Source organism: Trichechus manatus, unplaced genomic scaffold (assembly GCF_000243295.1).
Source record: "Trichechus manatus latirostris isolate Lorelei unplaced genomic scaffold, TriManLat1.0 scaffold00036, whole genome shotgun sequence".
Classification (NCBI taxonomy): domain Eukaryota; kingdom Metazoa; phylum Chordata; class Mammalia; order Sirenia; family Trichechidae; genus Trichechus; species Trichechus manatus.
The window spans coordinates 17,613,742-17,633,961 of NW_004443972.1; the positions used below are offsets into that span (position 1 = coordinate 17,613,742).

The window sequence follows — 20,220 nt, forward strand, 5'->3', positions numbered from 1 at the left end:
GACCAACATCTCTCACGAATATAGATGCAAAAATTCTCAACAAAATTCTAGCCAATAAAATTCAGCATCATATCAAAAAAATAATACACCATGACCAAGTAGGATTCATACCAGGTATGGAAGGATGGTTCAACATTAGAAAATCAATCAACATAATCCACCACATAAATAAAAGAAAAGAATCAAATGATCATCTCAATCGATGCAGAAAAGGCATTCAACAAAGTCCAACACTCATTCCAGATAAAAACTCTCAATAAAATAGGTGTAGAAGGGAAATTCCTCAACATAATAAAAGACATCTATACAAAACCAACAGCCATCATCATTCTTAATGGAAAGAGGCTGAAAACATTACCCTTGAGAACAGGAACAAGACAAGGATGTCCTTTATCACCACTCTTCTTTAACATTGTGCTGGAAGTCATAGCTAGAGCAGTAAGGCAAGAAAAAGAAATAAATGGCAACCAAATTGGCAATGAAGAAGTGAAACTGTCCCTATTTGCAGATGATATGATTCTATATATAGAAAGTCCAAAAGACTCTATGAGAAAACTGCTGGAACTAATAGGAAGATTCAGCAGAGTAGCAGGATACAAGATAAACATACAAAAATCCATTTGATTTCTGTACACCAATAAAGAGATTGATAAAAAGGAAATCAGGAAAACAATATCATTTACAATAGCCTCTAAAAAAAGAAAATACTTAGGAATAAATCTAAACAGGGATGTAAATGACCTATACAAAGAAAACAACAAAATACTACTGCAAGACACCAAAAGAGATCTACATAAATTGAAAATCATACCATACTCATGGATAGGCAGACTCAACATTGTGAAAATGACAATTCTACCCAAAGCAATTTACAAATACAATGCAATCCCAATCCAAATACCAACAACATTCTTTAAAGAGATGGAAAAAACAATCATTAACTTTATATGGAAAGGGAAGAGGCTCCGGATAAGTAAAGCACTATTGAAGAAGAGTAAAGTAGGAGGACTTGTACTACCTGACCTCAGAACCTACTATACAGCTACGGTAGTCAAAACAGCCTGGTACTGGTACAATAACAGATACATTACCAATGGAACAGAATTGAAAACCCAGATGTATATCCATCCACCTACAGTCACCTGATCTTCGACAAGAGCCCAAAGTCCATCAGATGGGGAAAAGACAGTCTTTTTAACAAATGGTGCTGGCAAAACTGGATGTCCATCTGCAAAAAATGAAACAGGACCCATACCTTACATCATACACAGAAACTAATTCAAAATGGATCAAAGACCTAAATATAAAACCAAAAACTATAAAGATCATAGAAGAAAAAATAAGATTAACACTAGAGACCCTAATACACGTCATTAACAGGATACAAACCATAAATAACAACATACAAACTCCAGAAGATAAGCTAGATAACTGGGATATTCTAAAAACTAAACTCTTATGCTCATCCAAACTCTTCACCAAAAGAGTGAAAAGAGAACCTACAGACTGGGAAAAATATTTTTGGCTGTTACAAATCCAACAAAGGTCTAATCTCTAAAATCTACAGGAAAAACCAACACCTCTACAACAAAAAGACAAACAGTCCAATTAAAAAATGGGCAAAGGAAATGAGCAGACACTTCACCAAAGAAGACATTCAAGCAGCTAACAGACACATGAGGAAATGTTCGTGATCACTAGCCATTAGAAGAAATGCAAATCAAAACCACAATGAGATACCACCTTATACCGGCATTACTGGCATGAATCAAAAAAAAAAAAAAAAAAAAAAAAAACAGAAAATAACAAATGTTGGAGAGGCTGTGAGGAGATTGGAACTCTTATGCACTGCTGGTGGGAATGCAAAGTGATACAACCATTTTGGAAAACGATATGGTGCTTCCTTAGAAAGCTAGAAATAGAAATACCATATGATCCAGCAATCCCACTCCTAGGAATATATCCTAGAGAAATAAGAGCCATCACAAGAATAGACATATGCACACTAATGTTCATTGCAGCATTGTTCACAATAGCAAAAAGATGGAAACACCCTAGATGCCTGTCAGTAGATGAATGGATAAACAAACTATGGTACATACACCCAATGGAGTACTACCCAAATATAAAGAGCAATGATGACTCTGCAAAGCATCTCACAACATAGATTAATCTGGAGGGTATTATGCTGAATGAAATAATTCAATTACAGAAGGACAAATATTGTATGAGACCACTGCTATCAAAACTTATGAAAAGTTTTACACACAAAAAGAAACAATCTTTGATGGTTACAAGGGAGAGGAGGGGTGAGGGTGGAAAAACACTAAATAAACAACAGATAAGTGGTAACTTTGGTGAAGGATAAGACAGTACACAACACTGGGGAAGCCAGCACAACTTGTTCAGGGTAAGGTCATGGAAGCTTCATGGGGAAATCCCAACTCCCTGAGGGATTGAATTACTGGGCTAAGAGCTCGGGAGACCATGGTCTCAGGGAACATCTAGGTCAATTGGCAAAACGTAGTTCATTAAGAAAATGTTCTACATTCTACTTTGATGAGTAGTGTCTGGGGTCTTAAAAGCCTGTGAGCAGCCATCTAAGATTCTCCACTGGTCTCATCCTTTCAGGAGCAAGGGAAAATGAAGAAAACTAAAGACACAAGGGAAAGATTAGTCCAAAGGACTAATAGACCACAACTACCATGGCCTCACCAGACTGAGTCCAGTATGACTAGATGGTGCCCAGCTACTACCACTGACTGCTCTGACAGGGATCACAATAGAGGGTCCTGGACAGAGCTGAAGAAAAATGTAGAACAAAATTCTAACTCAAAAAAGACCAGACTTACTGGCCTGACAGAGACTGGAGAAACCCTGGGAGTACGGCTCCCGGACACCTTTTTAACCCAGTAATGAAGTCACTCCAGAGGTTCATCTTTAGCCAAAGATTAGACAGGCCCATAGGACAAAATGAGACTAAAGGGGCACACCAGCCCAGGGGCAAGGACTAGAAGGCACGAGGGGACAGGAAAGCTGGTAATAAAGAACCCAAGGTCAAGAAGGGAGAGTATTGTGATGTCATGGAGTTGTTAACCAATGTCATAAAACAATATGTGTACTAACTGTTTAGTGAGAAGCTAGTTTGTTCTGTAAACCTTCATCTAAAATACAATAAAAAAAAGAAAAAGAAAAAAATTTATAAAAAGGACTAAATGGAAATTTTTGGATTTGAAAAGTACAATAATAACTGAAGTGAACAATTCACTAGTGTATGTCAACGGTAGATTTGAGCTTGCAGAAGAGAGAATCAACAAACTTAAAGATAGATCAATAGAGATTATGCAATCCAAAGAACAGAGGAAAAAGAATGAAGAAAAATGAACAATCTGTAGAGACACAGGACACCGTTAAGCATACCAATATATGCTTGATCAGAGTTCCAGATGAAGAGGAGAGAGACAAATGAGCAGAAGAAATATGCAAAGAAATAATGGCTAAAAAAAAAACAAATTTGATGAAAAACATTAATCTACACATCCCAGAAACTTAACAAATTCCATGTTAGATAAATACAAAGAGATACATGTACACAGACACATTATAGTAAAAATGTTGAAAGAGAAAATCTTGAAAGCAGAATGAGAAAAATGACTCATAACGTACAAGGAAGCCCCAAGAAGATTAACAGCTGAGTTCTCATTTAAACAATGAAGGCTAGAAGGCAATAGGATGAAAAATAATTTTATATCCAGCAAAACTACCTTTCTAGCTAGCATTAAGTTTTTGTTTATGGGGCTGGAAAATATAGCAATAGATATTGGTGATAGTTGCACAACATGATCTACGTAATTGGTTTCACTTAACTGTACAAGTAACAAATGCTAAATTGGCAAATGTTGTGGTAACTATATTTTTTACAACAACGACAACAAAAAGAAGGTAAAATAACATTCCCAGATTAAGAAGAACTGAGAGAATTTGGTGCTAGCAGACATGCTATATAAGAAAATTTAAAGGAAGTTCTTCAGGCGATATTCCCTCAGTAATTCGAATGCACATGAAAAAACAAAAAGCACCAGTAAAGGTAATGGTGTAATTCTAAGACAACAAACTCTTTAAGTATATACTTGGTCTCCTTTTTTTTCTCAGCTTCTTTAAGAGATACAAAATTATATAAAGTAATAACTAAAGCAATATATTGTAGGGTTTGTAACATATATAGATATCTATAACTATAATAGTACCAAAAGGGAGAAGGGGGAATAGCTATAAAGGTTTCCTCTGCTATCCATAAGCGGAAAGGGCATACAGCAAAGAAGCAATTACCATTAATTTATATGGGAAAAAATTTTGAGCATTCCTAAATGCAAAAAATAACCTACCAAATCATACCAAATAACATATAAAACCTAAAATAACACTAACATACAGTAAAAGCTGAGATGCTGAGTGTAGTTCCCAGGGAAGGAGCTTGGCAACGCCACTTTCGCTGCTTAGGGTGCGTGCTGCCTCTTTAACGGGTGGCTGCAAAACAAACTCTGAACACTATTTCCGTTTTTCGCCTTTTTTCGTAAAAGCAAAAATCCTCTTTGGGTTTCTTTTGGTTAGCGAAAACAGGTACTAATATAGGTCTTTTGTAAAAGTGAAGTGTCGTAAAGCAAACTTACAAAAAGCGGAGGATATTTTGTTTATGACATCTTCTCCTCACTGAATTATAAAGTTATAAAAATGTGAGATCACAGACTGTGTTTTCTATAACATAATAATGCTACTATGTCCAATTTTTTCTTCTTCTATCTGCTCCTGCCCGCACCCAGCATTCAGCTTGGGTTTGCATGGTATATTGATTTTTGATTTTTAATAGGACTATCACGCAACACAAAGAATAGTATATCCTGAGACGGCTAAGATCCTCGCTTCAACCACTTTAATTTGAATTATATAGCAAGGTTATAAATTCTCTTTAGACTGTGAGTTAACTATTTCAAATGAAATAATTGATATGGTTGTACAATATTAATTAAGTAAATTGTGATAAGATATTTAGACATTTATAATTTTTCCACTTAAAATTTAGAGGCAAATGGTAGCTGTGAAGTCTACAAGACATTCAGGTTTAAAAGGTCCCAAAAGACCTGTGTACTAACATACACTTTTAAGTAATTTCTGTAACTGGGACCGATAGGGAATGACCTCATTCTAGTAAACAATGTAGTGTGGTCTAGAATCTTAGCAATATATCTATCCTGCTTTATGGAAATAGCCTGTGCTAGAGTAGTTTAGGATGACCTAACTACTTGCCTCTCAGATGGAGAAAAGCTCTGACTGGGAAAGAAGGACCCGTTACTCATTTGTTTTAGGTACAGTAACAAAAAGCTACTTATTTCACAAAAGACACTATTTTGCATTTTCAGGTGTAACTGTGTGGAACCCCATAATCCCAGCAATGATACACTGAAGGAATGGAGGGACTCCAATATATCTGCCTCTGACATAATTTGGGAGAATTTAACTGTGTCGGTAAGTGAAACACTGAAAGATTAGTCGTAGCTTGAGACTTATTACTTTAAGGGCTTTTGTTGACATTTTGAATTAATTATTGCCACTAAGATAAATTATTTGAATGCATATTATTATACAAGGGATAGAGTTTTGCTTTAGTTTTAATTTAAGCAGTATCAGATAGTCATCCATAAGCTGGAATTTCTGTCATTATTAAGTTAAAGTTTTCCTAATAGTAGGCCTGGATTACTCCAAAAGCATACAGATACAGAATAATGTAACTGAGATTAACAGAAAGCACATTAAATAAGAGTGGTATTGACCTAAATGAAACCATATGGCAGGATTAAATCTGCCTCCTGTGTGACGAACCCACAATGCTTTTACTTTCTTCTGTAATAATGCTCCAGCTGTTCAGAGTATGCTGAGGGGGAGGGGATGTTTGTTAATATTTTAGTGTCAATACTAAGTCTTTGGTAGAAACGGAAGTCATTTTTCTTAACAAAATTCTGGCACCTTTCTCAGCAAGGGCTTCCTTACTTCCATTTTTTTCCCCTTATCTTTCACTCAAGGAAGGGAATGGGAATATATTTTTCATTTATCACAGTTAAATCCTGTACCTTTGTTTAATTTTCTTTGGCTTTTCTCTGTTTTGTGGTTTTATTTTTCTCATGGACACATTTCTCAATTCTCCTTAATCTATTATAATGTTTGTGTACCTCTATCGCATCATTTTCTTCTATTCAATTAAATATTTAATTTGAAAATCTAAACATGTTCTCCTGTTAACAAACATTAAAATCTGAATATTCCTAGTTTCTTTTCTTCTCTTCCCAGTTACAAATATTATAATCCAAAGCTTCTGCCGCTTTACCTACCTGTATAAGCTCAAATCCCAATGCAACCATCAGCACAAGATTATATGAATTCTAGTTCATCTTATCAAACACTAAAATTTTATATTTTAGTAAGTAGACCAGCTAGTGGAACATAGATTGTACAGATATTATAAAACTCTAAATATGATTCTTGTAATAACATTTGACCTATTGCCTATTTTCTCATTAAATTTGTTTTCTTTCAGAATCAAAATCAAATTTTTTGCCCTCTGGTATGGATCGAATTGTGTCCCCTCAAAATATGTGTTGTAGATCCTAACCTTTGCCTGTGGTTATAATCCCATTTGTGAATGAGGTATATTTTGTTATGTTAATGAGGCAGGATTAGGGTGTATCTTGAGTCATTCTCAAGATATAAAAGAGGTTAAACAAGCAAGCAAACGAAGCAGAGATGGGGAAAGAGAGATGCCAAGTCACGTGAAGATTTCCTAGGAACAGAAGCTCAAAGAGACAAGGACCTTCCTCCAGAGCCAAGAGAGAGAGAAAGCCTTCCCCTAAAGCTGCCACCCTGAATTTGGACTTCCAGTCTCCTAAACTGTGAGAAAATAAATTTCTGTTTGTTAAAGCCGTCCCCTTGTGGTATTTCTGTTACAGCAGCACTAGGTAACTAAAATGGAATTTGGTACCGAGAGCAGGGTGTTGCTCTAACAGATATCTAAAATGTGGAAGTGGTTTTGGAATTGGGTGATGGGTAGAGACTGGAAGAGTTTTAAGGTGCTTAATAGTAAAAGCCTATATTGCCTTAAAGAGATTCTTAGTAGAATTGTGGACGTCAAAGGTGATTCTGATGAGGCTCAGAAGGAAGTGATGAGAACTATAAAGAAAGTGTCTTGTCTTAGAGAATACATATAGCGCCAGCAACAGAATGTTGCTAGAAATGTGGACGTTAAGTGTGCTTCTGGTGAACTGTAAAAGAAAATAATGAATACGTAATTGGACAATGAAGGAAGGGTGATGCTTTTTATGGAGTGGCAAAGAACTTGTCTGAATTATGTTCAAATGTTTGGTGGAAGGTAGAACTTCTAAGTGATGAACTAGGATAGCTGGCTGATGACATTTCTAATCAAGATCTTAAAGGGACAATGTAGTTTCTCCTTATTGCTTATAGTAAAATGTGAGAGGAAAGAGATGGACTTAAAAATAAACTGGGCAAAATGGAAATAGAACGTAAAGATTTGGAAAATTCTTTTGTAAAAACTAAGGACACGTGCCCTAGAATTTTCACCAAGCATATGGCTACACAATTGTTTGTTAAAGAGATTAAACCTGTGACTGATGAATCTAACCAACTACCACAGCAGAAAACCCATCAGCTTAGACTGAAGGGGACAGAGAAAAAACAAAAGAAAACAAAGCTGTCTGCCTTTTGGAATTCTACAGACAAGAAATGGGCCAAAGGAGCTACATCTGTTGTCCTCAAAGAAAAGAAAAAGGCCATCCCTGGAGCAGCTCAGAAATTAGCAAAGCTATTAGAAGGAGCACAGGAAGCAGGGCCTTCCTGGTTTCAAAGGATGGGGCCACAATCTCCTGGATCTCAAAGGGTGGGACCACAGCTGCCTAGGTTTCAGGGAGTTCAGTCTTCACCAACTCAATTTCAGAGTGTGGAGCTGCCATTAAGATGTGCCAGGGGTATGGGCTTCTGCCCAAAGCTGAGGGGGCAGGGCTGCCATGCCTAAGGGCCAGAAAAACGGAGCCTACCAGGACCAAGGGAGTGGGGCCACTACTTAGATGGACTAGGAGAATGGGGCTGCCCAAAGTCAAGGGAGCAGAGTTGCCATCCCAGTGGGCCTGGAAGGCAGAGCTGAAGCCCAGGGCCGATGGGCTTCCACCCAGAATCTAGAGGGCATGGCCAACACCCAGAGTCTGGAGGGCAGAGCCATTGCTTAGATGGTCTCAGAGAAGAGAAGATTATTTTCAAGCCTTGAGAGCTGATGTAATTTGTTCTGCTGGGTTTTGGACTTGCTTGATGCCTGTTATCCCTTCTTTCCCTCCAGTTTCTCCCATTTGTAATGGAAATGTCTACCTTGTGCCTATTCTGCCAGTGTACTTTGGAAGCAGATAACTTGTAGTCTAGATTTCACAGGTTCACAGATGAAGAGAAATTTTGCCCCAGGATGGAATCATCTAAAGTCCCACCTATATTTGATTTAGATGATTCAGAAGATGAGATTTTGGACTCGGAGTTGATTTAAGACTTTTGGGATGATGTGATGAGGTAGGATGTTGGCTGTTAATCAAAAGGTCAGCTGTTTGAATCTACCAGCAGCTCTTTGGAAACCTCGTGGGGCAGTTCTACTCTGTCCTAGAGTCACTATGAGTCGAAATTGACTCAACGACAATGAGTTTTGGGTGATGGGGCAAATGTGTTTTACATGTGGCAAGGACATGAATTTGGGGCGGCTAAAGGGTGGAATGTTATGGATTGAATTGTGTACCCCAAAAATATGTGTTGTAAATCTTAACCTCTGCCTGTGGTTATAATCCCATTTGTGAATGTGTTGTGTTTTTTATGTTAATGAGGCAGGATTAACATCGACATAGCTTATGTCAATGAGGATTAGGTTATGTTTATTATTTTAATGAGGCAGGATTAGGGTATATCTTGAGTTAATCTCTTTTGAGATAAAAAGGAGATTAAACAAGCAAGCAAGAGAGCATAGATGGGGGACAAGAGATGCCAAGCCACACGAAGATTGCCTAGAAGCAGGAGCTCAAAGAGACAAGGACCTTCCTCCAGAGCCAAGAGAGAGAAAAAGCCTTCTGCTAGAGCCAGCACCCTGAATTCAGACGTCTAACATCCTAAACTGTGAGAAAAAAAATTCCGTTTGCTAAAGCCATCCACTTGTGGTATTTCTGTTATAGCAGCACTAGATAACTAAGACACCCTCTGTTTAAAATTCTGTCTTGACTTACATTTCTCTACCTTTACTCTTACTTTAAGCATTTTCTCTAGAATAATAACTCTTCACTTACTCTTATTGTTTTCTTCTGTTATAGTTACCATTTCTTCTGTTCCGTTTTTCCCTAGAAAAATAACATTTCCAGTCTGTTTCCTCTCAGTGAGCCATTTAAATTGACCAGTAAAAGAAATGATGAGTTGAACAAGAAATAATGCTATAGTTATTCAAAATTTAAACATGGGATAATGGTGGATCCGTTCAGTAGTGGGTCTCCATCTATATGCTCATTCTGTAAACTATAAAGATGTTATGTCAAAAGAGCCCCTTGCTCTGATACATGCTACATACAACATGGATGAACCTTGAAAACATTAAGCTGAGTGAAGTAAGTCAATCACAAAAGGATAAATATTATATGATCTTACTTATATGAAATAACCTAGAATAGGCAATGTATAGAAACCAAGGTTTATCAGTGGTTACCAGGGGTGGGAGGGAGAGTGAAATGGTGAGTCAATGTTTAGGAAGCATTGAGTTTCTGTTTATAGTGATGAAAAACTTGGTAACAGATACTGGTGATGGTTGTACAACATGATTGATGTGATTGGTGTCACGGAATCATACACATGAAAAATGTTGAATTGGCGAATATTATGCTATATATTACAACAGTAATGAATAAAAAGAGCCCCTGGCTTATGTTCCTCACTTTCATGTACTCTTCACTCCAGAAACTCAAATAATCCCAACTCTAAATTATTTAACATGCTAATGTTGTTGTCGTTAGGTGCTGCCGAGTCAATTTCGACTCATATTGACCCTGTGTACAATAGAATAAAACACTGCCTGGGCCTGCTCCATCCTCACAATTGTTGCTATGCCCATTGTTACAGCCACTGTGTTAATCCATTTTGTTGAAGGTCTTCCTTTTTTTCTGCTGACCCTCTACTTTACTAAACATGATGTCGTTCTCTAGGGTCTGGTCCCTCCTGATAACATGCCCAAAGTAGGTGAGACAAAGTCTCGCAATCCTTGCTTCTAAGAAGCATTCTGGCTGTACTTCTTCCAAGACAGATCTGTTCGTTCTTCTGGTAGTCCATGGTAGAGTCAATATTCTTCTCCAACACCATAATCCTAAAGCGTCAATTCTTCTTCAGTCTTTCTTATTCATTGTCCAGCTTTCTCGTGCATGTGAGGTGATTGAAAACACCATGGGTTGGGTCAGGCTCACCTTAGTCCTTAAAGTGACATCTTTGCTTTTCAACACTTCAAAGACGTCTTTTGCAGCGGATTTACCCAGTGCAATGTGTCCTTTGGTTTCTTGACTGCTGCTTCCGTGGATGTTGATTGTGAATCCAAGTAAAACGAAGTCCTTGACAATTTCAATATTTTCTTTGTTTATCGTGATGTTGCTTATTGGTCCAGTTGTGAGGATTTTTGTTATCTTTATGTTGAGGTGTAATCCATACTGAAGTCCGTGGTCTTTGTTCTTCATCAGTAAGTGCTTCAAGTCCTCTTCACTCTCAGCAAGCATGGCTGTGTCATCTGCATATCACAGGTTGTTAATGAGTCTTCCACCAATCCTGATGCCATGTTCTTCTTCATATAGTCATATATAACCATGATAATGTACTCTGTACTTTGTAAGTTCTGAGTAATTTAATGCCAAATAATAATATTCATTCTATGTAATAGCAAAACCTGAATAATGACCTTCTAAGAGACAGACTACAGTGAAATTCATCTAGCTAGCCATGAGTTAATTTTAGATACTAAAAGTTTTGGGGTCAAGCAGACTATAGTGAATAAATATTTTGCAATTAAAGCAAATCTAGCATTTTTTTTTTTAAAGTTCTATACTAGGTGTGAACATTCTGGCAGAAATTTGCATATTATTTTTCATTAGTTAAAAGCAGTTTTTGCAATGGATGATTGCTAATCTTGACCAGAAATAGCCTTTATCACCAAAGAAAATGTTACATAATGAAAAAAACTTGTAATTTTTATGTCAATGAAAATGTCTAGATGTTTTTGTCCTAATTGTTGTGCTGATTTTTCCTCAGTATAATCATCAGTATCATCAAACTTTTTTTTTTTAAATAAAATACTGTGCTAATGGCTATTTTAACTGTTTTTGTAAAAATAGCCATAAAACATGTACTTTATATATTATTTATTTGGCAAGTCCTGTATTGTTTTATTGAATTGTTTCATATTCATGAATTATAATTTTTACCTTGTTAACTTAGCAAAAGCAAAGAACTTTAGCTCTCTTTGATTCTCCCAAACTGCTATATGCATAGTAAATGTACAGTAGTATTTAGTGATTTCTTTGTAAAGTAGTGCTACTTCACAAATTTAATACTTAATGCAAATCTTTTATGGCAAGCTAAAATACTTAGGTTTCTGTTTTAAATGTATTTTTAGAAATATCTCAAAATCAGCCATTATAAGGAATTCTTAGGCAATGTGGCAACGTCTAAAATACTCACAAGCAGTTAACTAGCAATAGATTAGTAAGTATTTCAGTGCCTGAATTACATATTTAGCTTCTATGTATATAGGGGGCAAGAGATTAATGCCAAGTTTACTTAATTATTTTATGAAACTTAATTTTTGCCAACTTATAAAATTGTTGAAACTTAGACCTTGTTAGAATAACATGTAGTGGAAATCAGTTTGTCAAGAAGCATTTTTTGAGTACCCATTGTAAGTAAAACCATATGTTCGACTCAAAATAAGAGACCAGTATTTGGATTTGGTTTCACTTCCAAATCTCAGGATTTGTTATTGTTGTGTGTGTTTGTATTGGAGGGTACAATTCATATAAACCTGAAAATGTAGAATTTAGTAAGTCAAATTTTTTTTCTTTTTTAATTAGCATACTGTACCCTCAAAAGGAAGAAAAAATAAAGTGTTATTTTCTTATTTGCTTTGAATTAAAGTAACTAGGCAAGCTACTGGCAATTTATTATAGATTATATGACAGTTAAATGATCCTTTAAATGGCATCTGTATTTTTAAGAATTGAGAGCAAGACCTAGCCAAGCCTAAAGAATATTTAAAAGACTTTTATACTGAACAAAAGACAGAAGATGGTCACAAATCTATAGGTAATATGTTTATTGTAGACTTTTAGCTCTTCTTTATATTTAGCCATTCTGCTTACCTATTACATTGCTGAGTTAATTGCTCTAGTAGCTCTGGACAGGGGAGAAGAAACTGAAAAATGCAAAGGACTCGTTTTTGCTACTTTATTTTTACAGAGTTTTGAGAGAAAGAAACTTAAAGCTATAATTAAGACCTGGGGAATTTTTCTGAGTTTTTTTTTTTTTTCTTCTTCTTCTTTTTTAATTAGCCGAGTTATTGTGCTCTGTATTAACTTACCATGGATAATTGGAATTCAACTTTAGCCAGCAGTTAGATTACAAAAGGGGTCAGAATTCTTTTAGACAATTGTAAGATGTCTAACATTATTTCCCAGGAATCCTAAGCTTATGATAGCTGGCCTAAGTAGATTTTGCTACTTATTTGTTTGTTTTCCGATGCTAATGTAACTAGTTGTGATTTATTCTAGGATATTTTGAAGTTTCTTATATTCTGCTCTTCAAGGGGTCTGGGGCCCGAGGTTGGATTCATTCTGTGGCCTCTATTTTAATAATCAACCCACCTGTCCATATTTTCCTCTAGGATCTCTCTGTACTATGGCCCAATTCAATTTCTGTTCAGGGCCAGAGTACCTCGAGGACTAATGAGGTCACTGGATCATTTAAACTTTTCTTTTTCTTTTTGAAATAAAAATTAAATTCTTTTGGAATCTGATTTTTTCTAAATAAAATAAGTGAAACTAAAATGATTTTAAAAGAATTTTTTTTTTTCCTTTCAAGATACTTAATGTTTAAAATGCTCTGTTTTTCATGGAGAAAGAAAATTTTTTTGACTTTGCTGCCACCATATGGCTAAGGCAGTAATTATAAATGGTCTTTCAAGGGCTTACAGGAATATAGTACCAGAAAACAGAAAAAAATCATGGAGAAGTCATAGTAAATGTGTGAGTTTTGCCTTGCTCATGTAGTAACATTTTCTCATTTGTTCTTTAATCTAAATCCAAGAGCCCCATCTTTGACTCACTATTTTATTTCAGTAATTACATATCCCCATTTTCTGTAGCTTTTGGACTAGATAATTCTACAAAATCATCGTTCTTCTTTAATATGCAATGATATTCCCACTGCAGCTCTGCTGGCCCCCAGCAGCAGTGAGACCATAGCAAATTATTTAACCTCTCTAAGCTCTATTTCCTCAGACATGAAATAAAAATAATAATGTCAACCACTTTTATAGAGTTAATGTGAAAGTTAATTGAAATAATGCATTAAAGGGCTTTGCAGAATATCTGGCCCTAGTAATCACTCACTATCAAACATATCATATTTTCAATAAATCTAGTGTTAGAAACAGTAGATATTCGGTTAAATATACACAGAGAAGTAAATGAATTGATTTTATAGACTTTAATTTGAAAATGGAAAAAATTTTTAAAAGTGATTTATGTTTAAATTTTACGTAATATACATCTTTTATTTTTCTCACTACCTTTCCAAATAGACTTTGTAAAGCATAATGAGAGACACAGATGAAAAGCCTTACCATCTCAACTGCAGTCAATCTTAAAATGTTCGTTTTCTGAAAGAAATGTGTCCTGTTTTTTTCTTAATAACCCATTTCTTTTACTTCCTCTGGCAGGAATGCAAATCACTGCATGGAGAGTATGTTGGACGAGCCTGTGGCCATGAACACCCGTATGTTCCAGATGTTCTGTTTTGGTCAGTGATCCTGTTCTTTTCCACAGTTACTATGTCAGCCACTCTGAAGCAATTCAAGACCAGTCGATATTTTCCAACAAAGGTACTTAGACTATAATTTCCCTGGTCAGATTGTAAAATAACAAAGCAGGTTATGGAGTCATTCATGTTTTAGGACAAAAGAAAGAGCAATTGATGTGATAAAAGGAATCACTAAAAAGCTTTTGACTTTGGGCTGGGGGTGGAGTGAGGGAGGTGAAAAGAAAGCATTTCAGGATACAAGTGTATAGCACGCACACATGCTCCAAGCTTTCTTCCTAACTACAAATCCCGAAGGTAAACTCTCAGTTTCCCGCTTTTGTTTTTGGAAACGGAGAGCACACACTGTTCCTGACTGCCGCTCTCTTGCCCCATGAACAGTGCAATTGGGAACTATTCCAGCCTGACAGACACCTGAGAGGAACCACTGTTATACTCTCTAATGGGAAGCCCCTGCCAGACTCACGGAAACACTATTTTCTTTTTCGTTTTTAAAGTGTCAGTCCCTCCTAACCCATCCGTTTTGCATCTGCATATTTGGAAAGGATAGTAAACAGAAAAAAGCAGCTTAGTTCAATGTTTAGCACTGCAAAGTAACACCTATAATGTTGCTTTTAGTGGGGAGAAAAGAAAAAAAGAAAGATAACAAGCTCTTTTGGGATGAGCTAAAGATTATAATCAAAATTTCACTGTGGAAAAATGTTTCAAGAGCTATTTCTAACACGGAGGGTTTTTGTTTTTCTCCTCTCCTCCTTCCCTGACTAAGATGGAAGATTCATGTCTTTTGGCTGAAAGCTTAACTTGATTAATACAAAATTCTTTTTTTGGTAAATGGAAACACTATTTGTTAGCATTTTGTGTGTGGTTGTGCAAGTGTCATAAAAGCATCCTAACAGAAACCAGATCTTGTTGCTAATTGTGTAAGAATATTTGCTCAAAGATGGCTTTATAAATGAGAAATGGCTTTAAAAACCGCTTTACCTAGAATAACTTTTAAATTTGCCCACTCTGTTGTGCGTATTTTCTGCTGCCATACTTACATCCCAGATAAACTAACTAAAACTTTGTGTTTCTTTAATACAAGTAGATAATTTTATTTTATGGTGCTTTGGATTTATCATATTAACTATGTGACAGTCTTCCGAGTCCCATTGTTATACATTTGTTTTGCAGCCAATAAACTGCACATCAGCTACAAAAAAAAAAAAATTAGCTATGTGAAAAAGAGCCCTAAACTCAGCCAAGTTCTGACCATGCAACCTTGTTCTGTGTTCTAAAGTTTCACAGTCTTGGGTTCATAATACACTTAGGTTTTAAATAAATACTTAAAACAGCACAATCACCATTGCAGCTGTTTTGTAGTGCTTAATTCTGGAAAGGTTGAGTGTGTATCAATCTTAATGACGTAGATATATAAATACATATTTAGGTTCTGACAGAGCTGATGGTAATATTGTGGTATGCATAAAAAATAATATTGTGATATTACATCAGGAAGTGTTTATAAAGTGTGACTCTAGATTATGTTCCTGAGTAGTCATCACTGTTTCTAGCTCCTTGAAGTGACAAGTGCTTTTCATTATTTCTAGGTTCGATCAATAGTGAGTGACTTTGCTGTTTTTCTTACAATTCTGTGTATGGTTTTAATTGACTATGCCATTGGGATTCCATCTCCAAAACTACAAGTGCCAAGTGTCTTCAAGGTGAAGTTATCATAGCATCTACTACCTGTCCAATTCCCTATTTCCCTAGGTCTAATCTTCATTTAGATGGTGTCTGTAACCCCAATACGTGGGATTTTCTTGAAAATATAAAGAATACAGATTAACAAAGCAGTAAATAAAATATCTACAGCATGACTAAAATTTTGGTCTAATATTAAAAGTAAGAATCAAAGAAATAGAAACCTAGAGAATGCTTGAAAATTTTTTCTGTCAACTTTTCCAGTTGGAATATCTATATACAATGTTCCTGAAAGATAAGGAAGCATTTTGAAACTAAGAAAAATATATTACATTGATTCATTTTCTAATGGGGCAGAATTACATGGTGGATAGGGACTTGAAATACAGGTATAAATAGGTTTAGAATAGAATTCTGACCATGTTACTAACTAGGTATGTGACCTTGGGCCATTTACTCAACCTTGTCCAGCTTCATTTCCTCATCTGTATCACCGTCTATAGAGTACTGTAAAGATAAAATGAGTTTAAAATATTTAAATGACTTAGAACGGTGCCTGGTACCTTATAAATGCTTTGTGAGTATTAGCTATTATTAATAAATACAGTATAGCCCACTAAGCATATTAGTTTATAATTAGGACTTGCCTTGTAGCATCCATAAGAATTTAATTAGGTGTTCATTAATTCAGCTAATGACTATGTACATTCTTTTGTTCTTCACAGCCCACAAGAGATGATCGTGGCTGGTTTGTGACACCTTTAGGTCCAAATCCGTGGTGGACAGTAATAGCTGCTATTATTCCAGCTTTGCTTTGCACTATTCTAATTTTTATGGACCAACAGATTACAGCTGTCATCATCAACAGAAAAGAGCATAAGTTAAAGGTATATTTTAACATCCATTTTAATGTAAATATTCTGAATTAACTGACATCAATTCATATTCATTCAACTTTGCCCATATTCTGTATTCATTTATACAGTGAAATATTAAAATAATATTTTTAGGTTCATAATTTCTATTGTCTACTCAAGATACTTTCTTACAATGACATTAAAAATTATTTATTTGTTCGTAGTACTCAGCTGAACTCTGAAGTCTGAGACATTACCATTAGGGCCTAAAATTTTAAAAAGTTGTGAAAGTTCTAATTTTCTTTACCATGTTTAACATATTTTAATGAAATGACAATATATTCTGATAATGTACACCCCTAACAACTTGTCTTACATCTGGGTTCCTCTATTCATTGGATTCTAAATATACCTATTAGGTTACATCATTATTGGAACAGGTAACCTCTCTAGATGTTTCTAATTTTCTTCAATTATTCTTCAGCTTATAATGCCTGTAACAACAAAGCCCAGCCATAAAGGTTAGAGCTTGTAAGTGATAATCTTTGTTGAGTTTTATTGCAGATTTCATTGACTTTTTTTTTTTTTTTTTTACAAAATGAGATAACTAAATAAGAATATATCTTGTATATTATATTCTGACCCTGCCATTTTACAACTATGACTAATTAAAGTTGTTCACTGCTATGCAATTTGTCCGACATATGTAATGTGAGTGTTATAACTTTCAGGAATATGTTAAATAAAATCAATAAAATTATTGAATTGTTAAGAATAATCTAGATCAAACCTTGTAAAAAGAGAACATACACTATCTTGTTTTGTACTGGTGTCATAGGGGAATTGCCAGCTATCTTCACATACTCTTTAAATTCTAGGAAAAAATGGATAGAGCAATAGAAATCATGCCTTATAGGGTTTTATATGCATTAGGAAGGTTAAAAAAATCTGATGAAATTATTTGATGGGATATAGTAATAACATACATTTAAGAAAGCATTATTATTTGTAATAAATCTACCTAAGAAGGAATTTCGTGTATATATTAGATGTGTGCCGATCTCAAAACTAGGAGCATTCGTCATTTTCTCTTGAGAAAGTAACTTAGTGGCTCAAAACCTTTTTTAAAATTCATTCAATTCACTTGTGGTTTTGCCAAATAAATTTTTAATTAATAAAGATATATTTTACAAAACTAACTCATAAAATCAAGATATATTTTATCAAAATATCTCATGAAGTCTTAGGAATTAGATCAATGATGTGCTAGTGTTTAACAACCAGCTCATGATACATGTTTTTTAAATGAAATAAATGACTCCTGTTTTAGGAAGAAAGTAGCCTTATAGTTTACCTTTCAAAGACAATTGTTTTACCCTGTTAACTAGGCAGAAATCCCACTGATTTTACTGAAAAATTGGTCTGTGTAAAGGCTATCGGTTAAACTGACTCCGGCAGTATATTTTCTAAGTATTAATGGAATCATATTAAAGCACAATCTGGTTAACAGTGATGGAAAAATCACACTGATTAAGAGTAGGGTTGCACAGACCCTGGTGGCATAGTGGTTAAGAGCTATGGCTGCTAACAAAAAGGTTGCTATGAGTCAGAATCAACTCGATGGCAGTAGGCTTGGTTTGGGTACTGAGGCATGCCCTTCTTGGTGCTCTGACTGACGCTGCCTGAATTTTATGAGTTATTTTCCACGTCTAGCTTTTGGGAACAGGCACTATTACTGGCCCCGGGTGCCAGTCACTGTCCCCTCTAATCATTTTGTGTTCTACCCTGTCCTTTAGGGTCTCTGTGGGTCAGAATCAACTCGATGGCAACAGGTCGATAAGTTGTACACCTGTAAAAATTTGAACTGGAAAAAGTTGTTATAGATATATTTACAATGACCAAAAAAAAAAAAAAAAGAATAACTGCTGAGGCTGCTTATGTACAACCAAACACCTCATGGGATTTGGTTCCTTGGTTTGGAAGTTTGGGGTCATGATTTCATGGGACATCCCAGTTAATTGGCCTAATAATGTACTTAGTGTTTCTGTTCTACCTCCTAGTTCGTTGCGTAGTGCCTGGGGTCTTAAAAGCTTGCAAGCAGCCATCCAAGGCACAATAGTTGGTCTCTATTCACCTGGAGCAACAGAGGAAGAAGGAGAGTCAGGAATAGAAGGAGGATATGGAATGTGTGGCTAACTGCCTCCTTTGCCAAGAGATCAGAAGAACTGGATGGTGCCTGGCTGCTATCACTAAACAGTTTGATCAAAGATTCCAGAGAACAATCCTGATATAAAGGGGAAAAATGCAGAACAGAATTTCAGATTCTCATAAACTCCAGACTTCCTGGAGCCATGAAGTATAGATGAACCTCTGAAACTATTGCCCTGAGATAATCTTTAAACCTTAAACCAAAAATATCCCCTGAAGTCTTCTTAAAACCAAACAGTAGTTGAGCTTAACTAGTGAAAAATGTCTGCCTTAAGCATTATGATCTTTTAAGAACTATCTATATGGGATCAAACTGATCACAGCAACTCAAAAGATTAGATAGGAAATTTAGGGGCCAGTGAGTTTATGTTAATGGGGGAAGAACAACTCAGAAAAGGAGGGTTAGAATGGTTGCACAAATTGAAGAATGTAATCAGTGTCGCTAAATTGTGCATATAGAAACTGCTGAACTGGTGTATGTTTTGCTGTGAATATTCTCAGTAACAACAACAAAATAAATAAAATGAAAAAAAAAAAAAACACAATCTGTAAGTAAGTGAAGATTTGCTGAGAGTGATACTACATTTTTGGCCCTTCTGTTTCCTTGCCCTTTCCAGATCTTTCAACCTTATAAATCACACAGCACTTGCTCCTTATTCTTCATGAGCCTACAGTAGGCCTTTGAAGTTTATAGCCCTTCCAAAGAACACATTTCCAAATTTGTCCAAATGGACCAAAAACCAAACCCATTGCCATCAAGTCAAGTCCAACTCATAGTGACCCTATAGGACAGAGTAGAACCGCCCCATAGGGTTTCCAAGGAGTGGCTGGTGGATGTGAATTGCCAGCCTTTTGGTTAGCAGCCGAGCTCTTAACTGCTATGTCACCAGAGAGCCAAATGAACAAATACACTGTATTTCTCCCTTTACGTATAACTAAAGTATAATAAAGCATTCTTAAGTTATCCTTTGAAATACATATATTTATAGAACTAAATGTGAAACTAAGCCATTTGATATTTTTGTCACTAAAAATAACTTGAGGTACACCTGAAGAAATGTTGAATTGGCAAATGTGTTATTTACAACAATAAAAAAATAATAACTTGAGACTACTTAACTTTTTCTATTATACAAATAAATCACTATGTAGTCAAAAGTTTCATATTTTTGCCACTTAACTCCCTGGGGTTTAGTAAACGATAGAGCAAATATGGCTTAATCAGAAACCAAAAACACCAGTTGCTGTGGAGTTAACTCTGACTCATGCTGAGTCCATGTGTGTCAGAGTAGAACTGTGCTCCAAAGGGTTTTCAATGGCTGAT

General features: G+C 35.6%; 1 protein-coding gene across 15 annotated transcripts in view; it reads left to right on the forward strand.

Moving 5' to 3' along the window:
• Positions 1-20,220, forward strand: part of SLC4A10 (solute carrier family 4 member 10) — a 339,170-nt gene that overhangs the window by 289,437 nt on the left and 29,513 nt on the right. For all 15 annotated transcript variants that reach the window (XM_023730462.1, XM_023730463.1, XM_023730460.1 and 12 more), the window contains 4 exons: positions 5,418-5,523; positions 14,051-14,212; positions 15,738-15,851; positions 16,557-16,718. In XM_023730462.1, the coding sequence (XP_023586230.1) occupies positions 5,418-5,523; positions 14,051-14,212; positions 15,738-15,851; positions 16,557-16,718 (544 nt within the window). The remainder of the gene's footprint in view (positions 1-5,417; positions 5,524-14,050; positions 14,213-15,737; positions 15,852-16,556; positions 16,719-20,220) is intronic.